Source organism: Triticum dicoccoides, chromosome 2B (assembly GCF_002162155.2).
Source record: "Triticum dicoccoides isolate Atlit2015 ecotype Zavitan chromosome 2B, WEW_v2.0, whole genome shotgun sequence".
Classification (NCBI taxonomy): Eukaryota; Viridiplantae; Streptophyta; class Magnoliopsida; order Poales; family Poaceae; genus Triticum; species Triticum dicoccoides.
Window position 1 is genome coordinate 782639035 of NC_041383.1, and position 11115 is coordinate 782650149.

The window sequence follows — 11115 nt, forward strand, 5'->3', positions numbered from 1 at the left end:
AGGATTTTCTCGAAAATGGGTAAAATTTGTCAATTTGGTGAATCTGGGGGTAAAAGATGAAATTAACTCTATATCATTTGAGGTTGCCTATAAAGCTACTTGTGTCGGGTAGACACTTCTATACTTTTTTTCGACAAAGACACTTCTATACATATATACTGAATTTAGAAAAACCAAGGTGGCTTTCCATGAGTGGCATCAGATTCTACAATAGTTTTATTTTTCAGGATGATACATCATTTTCTCGAGGAAGAAGCCTTCGGGGATTGAAAAGGCACAAATGATACAACACATGAATAAGCTTGTGTGGTACAAATATCGAGAAGAAAAATGGTGAAATGCCATCTTGTGTCTTTGTTTCCCTCCAGTATCTCAGAGTTCACAAATACATTGAGCGGGGAAAGGAAGAATGCAACCCTAGCATGACACACTCCCAAGGATTAGTGTGAACTTGCACGTGACTTTGGTATTTTCATTCATTTTGCAAATCATGTACCAATAGGAGTTCATGTGGAAACATGTTGATTTCATGCATGTATGTTCCTTTAGTGGTCATTAAGGATTCTCGCAAAAAAAACTGGTCATTAAGAAATCGTGAATAGGACTACTCTCGAAGGGTGGAAATGTTATCCGTGCTTAATGTTAGTGTGATGCGGCGAGAAATGCATGTAGAAAGTCAAAATGTGTGATCCCTAGTCAGATTTCAGTCTCCACCATTTGAAATATGGACCTTTTTCAATAATCAGCACCAAAGGGAAAGGGAAAAATAAAGTCGTTCCGCTGGGCGATCCACGGTCCGTTACGACCAAGAGAAGAAGCCGAATCCGCAGCTGCAGGAGCGCCTGGTCCTCGGGACGCCACGGTCCACGCTTCTTGTCCTTGGGTCGTCGTTGGAGCCACCACCCCCGCCGTCGGCCCAGCGCTCGCAGTACTGGAGCTCGTAGGGCGCCAGCTCGTGGCCGAGCCCGTCGTACACCTTGAACTCGCATCTCATCCCGAGCCGTCCCCGCAGGAACTTGGTCCCGTCTTTGCCGGCCTCGATCGGGACCAGGAAGTCTGCTCGCCCGTGCACCCACAGCACCGGCGTCTTCTTGGCCTCGGCCGTCACCCTGGACGCGAAGGATGCACCGAACGGGAGGAAGCCGCTGAAGACCGCGCAGCCGCCCAGCGTCTTGGGGTACAGCAGCACGCTCGCGATGCTCAGCGCGCCTGCGTGCGCATGCGATTCGTTCGTATGTTAGTGTGGTAGCGAAGTATACTAACATAGCAGGCAAGCAAGTTCGAGCAGGGCGTACCTCCCTGGCTGAGCCCGAACACAAAGACGTCCTCCGGCCTTGTTCCGGCGGATATCTCCCGGTCGATCATGGCGTGCACGCTCTCCACGGACCTCAGCACGTCCGCCTCGCCCCTCACGGATTTCTGCCCACATATATGATTTAACAGGGCCATCAGTTCTGCAGATACGAATCAAAACTTGAGTACGAGAGGATTCAGTATTTGGCTTACGGAGGTGATGGGCGTGTCGTGGATGTCGAACCACGACGGCATCAACATGCCACCTGATGCGAAACACATACAGATTAGACACCTGATGCGTCATGCGTGTCAAGCGTTAAGCAAGCAAGCAATGAAACTGAAGGAAGTCGGATATATACGTACGGTTGCATGTGACGGCCGCGGTGGGCGCCGTGGGGAAGGCCCAGCGGGCGCCGGCAAAGGCGTACCCGGCCACCGGCTCGTTTGCGCGGCCGCTGTCCCCCAGCCCGTGCAGCCACAGCACGAACCGCTGCGACCGAGGCTCCGCCGGCGGGGGCTCCTCCATTTCTCGGCCGAGCAGGACAGAGCAGAGTAGAGCAGGGAGGGGAAAGTTAATGGTTAATGGTTAGTGGGCTAGCTATAGGAAGCGCTCTGCCGCAGTTTCTGACTTCCATTGCGCGTGTTGACTTGTGACCTGGGCTGGGATGCCACAGTCAAGATCCAACAACAAAGAATAATACTCAAGCATTCGGTGGTAAACCCAAGCACTTTATGAATTCAACAGGTTCCTGCTGGAATGGAAAACTCAAATGATAAATGCCACGTGTTAGCTGCGTGGCGTCCTGGCCCTGACTTTTTTCTACAGTTTTGCTAGAACTCATCTAGATGAGATATAATTTGGTCTCATTCACCTTTTATAGTCATTGTATGTGATGCTATAAGATGCGTGTGTGCTGACGTGGGTTCTATCTGTTCTTGTTTTCAAAGTGAATGAGACCAAATTATATCTCATCTAGATGAGTTCTAGGTACTCCCTTTTTTCTATTGCAATTCCACTCACGTAAGGATGGCAAATTTCAGTGACATACGGCAAATTTCTGCCAAAAACAAACTGAAGCATGAAAATTGCCAATGCTAGCCAACTAAAATAGACATCCTAAATTAAATTGCCATAAAAAACATTGTCGTGTGCTTGTACCTGACGTTCAGGCGTTATATAGTTAGGGTCCGTAAAAAAGATTTTGACACATAAAGAAAAACTTCGGAAATAAAACGCCATGAATGAAAACTTCTGAAACAAAATGTCTACAAAGATTAATAGAATGCATAAGCAGCAGCTCAAGTCTAAGGACACCATGCTATTAAGTGTTGTTTCAATATTAGCTGGATTGTAATGCCGTTGTCTTATTTTTCTTGGCGGGGGTATGCCGTTGTCTTTCTAGTTGTTGGTAACAAGTACTACTCGTAATATGAATTACTAATTGATGTGGAAGCATAACTATGATTTACTTGTCACATTTCTTCAGGATATAGAGTAGCATACGTATTAATCACAAAAAAGCTGCCTAGGGCAGCCTTTTTTTTAAACCGTCGGCATACATCAACGGTGTCCGGTCAGAGCCCAATGCATGTTACATATCTCTGGCGTTTGGGCCCCAGCGCTAGCAGTAATAACTATATCACTAAAGTTGGGCCCCAACGCCGGTAATAACCACCCAGCTAGTGGGGGCGGATGTCGACGTTGCTAGTGAGATTTATCTCTGACGTTATACTACCGGTGCCTCCACTCCGCGCCAGTAATCACACGTTTTCAGAACGCCGCTACTAGGCTATTTCCTACTAGTGAAGGAAGTTGCGACCCAGCCATGCTGGACATGGCGAGCGCGCGTGTGGTCTTCTATTTCTCTCATCAACATATCACTTAGCGTGGTTGAGAGAACCTACTATATAAAAAGGTCTCACAGTAAACTTTGGAGGTGTGGGACTAAACATTTAGAACCACCACTGGCTATTGTTCACATGGGTCACTTTGAGATTTCAAAAATTGTTAATGGGCCAAGCCCATTTATTTCTAACAATATATATTGAAATAATCAACAATCCCTCTAAGCAAAATGCAAATGATGAAAAAACTAAATGTTTACAAGTCGACCACGGATCCGGACTCTGAATCTGGCAAAATTAATTAGGTTCATCCACCCAGCTAGCGGTGGCGGATGTCGACGCTGCTAGTGAGATTTATCACTGGTGTTATACTACCGGCGCCTCCACTCTGCGCCAGTAATCACATGTTTTCGGAAAGCCGCTAGTAGGCTATTTCCTACTAGTGAAGGTAGATGCGCCCCAGCCATGCTGGACAAGATAAGCGCGCATGTCTGTCTTGTATTTCTCTCATCAACATATCACTTAGTGTGGTGGAGAGAACCCACTATATAAAAATGTCTCGCAGCCCCTCAGCTTTAGGGGTGGGACTAAACTTTTAAAACCACCACTTTCTATTTTTCACGTGGGTCACTTTGAGATTTCAGAAATTGTTAATGGGCCAAGCCCACTTATTTCTAACAATATATATTGCAAATGATCAACAATCCCTCTAAACAAAATGAAAATGATGAAAAAACTAAATGTTTACAAGTCAACCACAGATCCGGACTCTGAAGCTGGCCAAATTAATTAGGTTCATCGACATATCATCTATAAACTATATATAAAGACAGCAGTACACGTTACACGTTCTTCTGAAGCAATCAGACTCTTTCATGTTTCATTCACATATCATCTAAAAACAATAAAGAAACCAATACATGCTCTAGTCAAGCAATCAGAGACGACACTGCCTGCCATCACGTACACATCATCTGTTCTGCTAGTTGAAGATTTTGATATACTCAATGCAAGCTTTTTTGAGCTTGCTGCAACCATGTTGGTCAGCCAGAGCCAATGTGGCCACGACACTCTTGGGATCGAGGCTCTTGCAGAGAATAATCTCACACATGAGCTTCATCCTTCCCATGGCATACCTGTCTGCAGCCACAAGCAAGTGCCTCATCATCTCCTTGTTGCCATCCATGGCAGCTGGCAACGAGTCTGTATATACGAAGTGGAGCAATGCCCTGAAAACAGCGGGCTGCATGTCCTCGATCTGTATGCACTGTTTCTCGTTGTCCCACATTGGCCCGTTGAGGTCCGCATCGAAGACGGGTGACCGCATAGCGAGCACGAGCTTGTGTGCGTAGAAGGTCTGCCCACTGACTTTGATGGTCACATCCGCTCCTTTCTTCCCCTCAAGCAGCTTTGCGAGGTTGTTGGACAGGTCCGACGGCGGCAGCTGTATCTCCGGGGCCTTTGTGGTGGCCATGGCGACGGCAGGTATATCCTTGACCTTGAGGACAACGGTCATGTCGCAGTGGATGACGATGCAGTCATCCTGAAGGTACGGGGATGCCTCCAGGAGCTCCGTCTTCATGAACCGGTCACCCCCCTTGACATGCATGTCCTTGTCCTTCTTGCGGGAGTTGAACGCCGGAAGTGACCTCGGCCGGGAGAAGATCAATGACGGCATCCCGGTGGCCTGGTTGGTGAGGCTCAGGTTGTAGAGCGCCCTGACCACGGATTTCTTGCTCTGCAGCTCGACGCACACTGAAACATAGTCTTTGGTGTCGGCACTGTGTCCGTCGGGGTAGTAGCGGACGCACCAGTCGTAGCCGCCGACGGCAAAGGTGGCGGATCGTATGAAATTGCCGACGCCGAGGCCCTTGTGCAGCCTGTATCCGGTGACCGTGAACACGTGCGTGCCCCGCGCCGTCTCCGGGATGCATGCCGACGCTGTAGCCGTCTGCGGTGCTGCCATAGCCGGTGCTTGTCCGTCTGCGGAGTTCTTTCCGGCGATCACGCGCGTACGGAGCTGGTCGACCGGACGGTGCAAGATGCCCAAGTACGTACGTACCCTCCTGCAGGTGCTTGCTTTTCAATCAACTTAATTGTCGTTTAAAGGTGGTGTACATCGTGTATAACGTTTGGTTGCATTGCTGGGTGGGCTATACTTAAGCTAGCCCGGCTAGCCTAGCTAAGCTTTGCCAGCCTTGTCGTAAGCTACGCATTTGGATGCATCACTTTTGCTGGCAGTTAGGGCATGTACAATGGTTCTATCTTAACAATGCCACGTAGGATAAATGATGAGGTGGATGAGAGAGAAATTATAAGAAAAGGTCTGTCTTCTCTTATTTAAGAGAAGACAAGATATGATCTCTTAACACAATATGTCTCACCACGTTTTTAGGAATAACTAGTTATTTAAAAAAAGGCTAAGATATGACCCATTGTAGACATGCTTTTTTGTCATCTCTAAATTACATGCAACACTTAAGATAAGACTATCTTATCAATCATTGTACATGCCCTTACGTGCGTGTACGTGCGGGTCAACGTGGACCTTTTTTTGTGCATGCTCGCTTGCCGTTGAGAGCGAGCCGATTCGGCTCTCCGCGACGGGCGAGGTTTTCCTAGCCTAGCGAGGCTAGCTGGCCCCTAAAAGCCAGGTTTTTTTAGCGGTACCAAGCGCTAGTCCTTGCCTAGCGAGGCTGGCCAGTGCCGAACCGAATCGGGGATGCAAGTACTAATCCTACCAGGTGATTAATTCCTGCACTACTCGGATGTTAGGTGATTATTAGTCAGCGTTGGTTATTTCGTGTTCTGATAATGTGTCGTAGTAGGTTTCTTGTACGTGTAGGCTTAGGTTAATTGCGATCAAGGTTGCTCGTAATTAGGAGTCATATTAGTACTAGGATTAAGACTTGTTTAGCTGGTCCTGGTGCGTGAGAAGAAAACAAGAGCCACGTCCCCTGTCTTTAGCAAAAAATATTGTGTGTGTGCATGTTCGTCAACTTTGATTTGATCGATTCTGAGGGCGAATTCCCAACAGCTAACACGGTCGAGTTCAACCCTCACCCCCACTAACTCGTGCTCGTAGCAAAAAACCCTCGGCCGCAACGTTTCATTGCAACATTTTCCTGATGGTGTGTCAAATACATACAAAAAATATCACGGCACAGTACGGACGTGAGCGCTTGTGTTTGTACTATGTTCAAAAAAAATGCCACGGCACAACCATGCAGCTAAACAATGTGTGTATGCAACAACTGCCAATTGGCCGCAAAAAAGTCACAGGGAGATAAAATCATTGCACACACACGTTAGTCAGCACTTGCAGCACCATAATAGCACTTGCAAACTGGAACAACATTTGCAATATACACCCAAGCTCGTCAAAACATGGCACCTTGTATTTGCTGGAGCAAAACACACGAGTTTTTGAGCGTATCAATATAATGTATCCAACATCAAAATCCACAAATCACTGACATCCAACTTGTGGGCACCTACTCGGATGGCACTGAACCCACTCCCTATGGTTTGATAGTTCATGGTCTCCCGGGAGTTCAACGGTGGAAGTGGTTTTGGTATTGAGCCTTGTCTCGAAATTCCATGAGGGAGGAACCTTCCTCCAACTGGATTAGTGGGAGATACGGAGGAGCAAGGGGAGGGGAAACGTGTAAGGTGCTAATGTGTTGTGTGGTGAGTTGTGTGAAGGAGGGAGAGTTAGTGACTTAGTGAGAGTCAGTAAATTGAGTTTGCAATGTTGCATAAATGGGCAATTTCATGATTAATTCCAAACTAGTAAAACTATTATTAGCATGGAACAGTCTAACATATAGAAGAATAGTGAAATATGCATACTGTCGGGGTAATTACCCGCGGCAAGATCCGGCATCCCAAGACACAACCCGGCTAGACCAGAAGGCCTATGCCCGGGTTGCCCAAGGAGCCATATGGACCGCTCACTATGAGCTGGGGGCTGCGAGGAACCACTACTAGGGAAAACCTTATACCACTACTAGGAAAAACCTTATCAATAGCGTGGGTTTTTTGCATATCAATAGCGTGGGTGCCCGGGCTATTGCTATGGCACTACAGCTAAATATTAGCAGTAGCGCGTTTTTACCCAACGTTGTAGATATGCAAGTACTAGTAGCGCTGCTTTCTCCACACACACGCTACTACCACTACAGGAAAAAACTTTAAAGCCGTGTACCCAAAGAACTCGGCTTATATCGATATAAACTCGGTTTATATATAAGCCGAGTAAAACTCACGGCTTATATGACACGGTTTACACTCGATCGGCTTATACACTATAAGCCGAGTGCCATTGGGAAAACTCTCGGTTTATATATAAGCCGTGTGTTTACATGAGGCTCTCGACTTACTAAAGTAACATGACAGCAGCCGGAAGATAACGGCCACGTGTCACCATCACTATAAACCGAGTGCCTACGAATGCTACACGGTTTAAATATAAACCGAGTGCCTAAACGAGCCGCACGGTTTATATATAAACCGAGTGCCTTCTTGACGCCGCGCGGTTTAAATATAAACCTAGTGTCTGCACGAGCTGCACGGTTTATAAATATAAGCCGGGTGCATTTGTACGCCGGGTGCTATTTGGCCTATAAGCCGAGTGCCTGGCATCTGGAACACTCGGCTTATACAACTCCCCGTGGCATAATATTCCTATAAGCCGGGTGCCATGTCCCTGGGACACTCGGTTTATAGGCCAAATAGCATTTTCCCTGCATGCTTCAGCGAGCAGTGGAAATATGGCTTATATATCCAGCAATATATTGATTCAGGAAGCAGCATGACCAACAATATATATCCAGCAAGCAACATGACCAACAACATATATCCAGCAATCTAAATGACCAACAATATATATCCAGCAAGCAATAGATCCAAGGAAGGTTCACAACAACAATATATATCCAACGGAAGTCCATAGATGCGTACATATGCAACAATAGTTCGCAAATGAAAGGACCATAAGTTCCAAGTCCACACATGCGTACATATCCAACAAGGTTCATGAGTTCCAAGTTTACACAAAGCATTGTTCCAGGTTCACAATCAAAAGCGTGAGTTCCAAGTTCACACAAAGCATTGTTCCAGGTTCACAAACAGAAGCACAATGACAACTACCTCGAGTGATCATTGTTGCAAGGAGGTCGAAGCCCTAGTGGGTGTCACTGGGCTTGCTTATCCCGACTTAGAACACTTCAAAAGCATGAGACAGTAAGATGGTAAGATGCATGATATTTAAGCATGATGGTAAGATGCATAATTAAAAAGTTGGAACACTTACAAAGCTGAAAGTAGGAAGAGGCGGAAGAGGAGGAAGATCCGGCAAAGTAGAACCCTGCATATTACTCCCTCCGTTCCTAAATATAAGTCTTTGTAGAGATTTCACTATGGGGCTATATACGGATGTATATAGATGCATTTTAGAGTGTAGTTCATTTATTTTACTCCGTATGTGGTCCATAGTGGAATGTCTTCAAAGACTTATATTTAGGAACGGAGGGAGTAGTTTTGAACTGAGCGAACGTCTCAAGCAGGGCTGCCTATTGTTTGGCCATGAATTCCTGTTGTTGCAAGAGGGCTTGCTGCATTTTCATGGCTTGCTCCTGTTGAAGGAGGAAATTGTCCTGAGCCTCCTTCCGCAACCTGGTTTCTTCCTGCAGCAACCTGGCTTCTTCCTCTAGGCGGGCCTACAACATGCCATCACAACAAGTTCACCATCATTGCAATGCAAAGAAGAAATCACAAGGAAGATCAATGAAGCAAAATATACCTCAAATTGTTGCATCATGTGCAGCCCAGGCTGTAGGCGACGCTCTATAGCAGGACCTGAGCTCGATGTGGTAGCACGAAGGTGGGCGAGTTTTGGAATATCCTTCTTACGGATGGCACCATCACCAACATATAACCGGCCACCCTTCTTGCCTTGTCCTGCCTGGAGGGAAACCGTAACATCAATGTCCTGTGAGGCCGGATCAGAATCGGGCCCGTTGTGCTCCTTGAACTTCCCACTATACGCATCAATCCTCAAGCCAGATCCTAGGTTGACCCACCCCCCTTCAGGTTTCTTTGACGTGCGGGAAAGACATAATCCCGTGAAGGTATTGAGCCGCGGTTCGCCCTCACCTCTCTCCCTATTCTGCAATAGAAGCAATAATATCCAATAAGGGCACAAGTAGGCACATGCTCAGAAGCCAAATGGTATTAATACCTTCTTCTGCACGTAAGCGTGGAGGTTGAGGTTGCCTTGAAGGTGTACTGGACCACCCATCATGGCACGCTACTCCGAACACGCTCTGTGTGCGGCCCTCCACTCCGGGTTTATCCACCTGGATATGATTTGCTGATAGCAAGGAATATTGTTGTTGCACCATGGGGGAACCGCCTGAGGTATAACAAACACATCCAAGTTAGGAATGAAACTAAGTTGTTTTGATCCAGACAGTCATAAATAAATGGAAACTACCTTCAAGTACATGGAACGGGTCAGATGCACTCTCCGGGCTAGTGGCTTTTTGAGAAGCATGTTGCGTTCGTGCGCGAAATACTTCACCACGGCATCGACGCGCCCCTCATAGGGCATGTCTTGGACAATCTTCTTGGCAATCGCCTCCACGACCTCATTAGCTTCATCCTCCATACCCTCGGCGCAAGTGAAGAAGTCCTACAAAAGTGTATAAAGACGCATAAGACAGCTATCAATGCAATGATTTTGAATGTTGGCAAAGAAATAACTATGAAAATTGACAAAGAATTTTACCCTCGAAGCATGTTCGGTGCAGATCGTCCCTCCAGCAAGAAGCCCCGCGGCGACGATCCCAACATCAAACTAATGCGTGTCCTGCAATAAAGTGCAAACTGAGATCAAACATAATTCACATACACAAGCCAGAATGACAGAATTACATATATGTATCAAATATGAAGGAATGAACACACGCACATAGTCTTTTTTGAACATTTCAAGGTATGCATGTTTTCTGATGCAAAATTAAGACTTCTTTGATCAATTTCTATTTTGCTATTGGTAAACTAATTAGTATGTTGGCATGTCATATTTTTTGTAAGAAAAATGGGATGGACCACCCTGTTTCAAAATCCTAGATCCGCCACTGTGTGTGATGCAGGTGTTCTGAAGATGCAATTGCGGGAGGGAGGGGAACCAAAACCAGATGCAGCATGTTGCACGAGCAGGAGATCAACAGTTGTTGCACGAGCAGGAGATCAACAGTTGTTGCACGAGCAGGAAATCAGAGGAAACCTGCACAAACCATGGCAATTCCCAATAAGTTTATATGACCATTCAGACGCTTCAAGACTAAAGAGGCCTTCAAGGTCAGTAGTGTGGCACGCATACAGTTTGGCCATCAATCTCTATTGATGAAACTCACAACAGGCTACGAACAACAGTGAAACTGAAAACAATGACGCAAAGACAGTTTATCCTTGCTCTTCAAGATTCTTAGTGAACTGGAATCTACAATCTGGAACAGAGACCATTCAAAATATTCATTTTTAAAACCGTTAAAAAAAACTGGAACAGAGCAGAGAGAAATTCGTCAGTAACTGCTATTTTCATCAGTAAGTAAACACTAAAAAATGATGTGTGGGGTGTGGCCACCATCATATTGTCACCAGTAAATTACATACTAGTAATTAATTTTGATGAAACTACAGAGCCATTTTTAACTCAACTAGCATGCAATCCCATTATTACTGAAGGATACTAGATACTGAATATAAATGAATTCGTCAAGGGGTCAAACACTCTAGTTGATGTTTACAGTAGACATGATAGAACAAGTAGCAAGCTTGCAAGAACATACTAAGCATGAACAATAACAAGGCTAACTTACGCTCTGAGCACGCCGGAGCACCTTCACACCGGAGCACCTTACCGCCTGAGGAGCCGGGTCCTGGTCAACAGAGAAAGAGGCGGTCAGA

General features: G+C 46.2%; 2 protein-coding genes across 2 annotated transcripts; both read right to left on the minus strand.

Moving 5' to 3' along the window:
* Positions 1-563: 563 nt before the first annotated feature.
* On the minus strand, positions 564-1822 carry LOC119361419 (probable inactive carboxylesterase Os04g0669700). Its single transcript, XM_037626632.1, has 4 exons — positions 1660-1822; positions 1507-1559; positions 1296-1419; positions 564-1209 (listed from the first exon to the last, which is right to left on the minus strand). Exons 1-4 carry the CDS (start codon positions 1820-1822, stop codon positions 800-802), a joined length of 750 nt encoding a protein of 249 aa, XP_037482529.1. The 3' UTR covers positions 564-799.
* Positions 1823-4123: 2301 nt separating this feature from the next.
* LOC119368792 (BTB/POZ and MATH domain-containing protein 1-like) lies at positions 4124-5107 on the minus strand. The gene has a single exon (XM_037633950.1). It carries the CDS (start codon positions 5105-5107, stop codon positions 4124-4126), a length of 984 nt encoding a protein of 327 aa, XP_037489847.1.
* Between the last annotated feature and the right edge of the window lie 6008 nt (positions 5108-11115).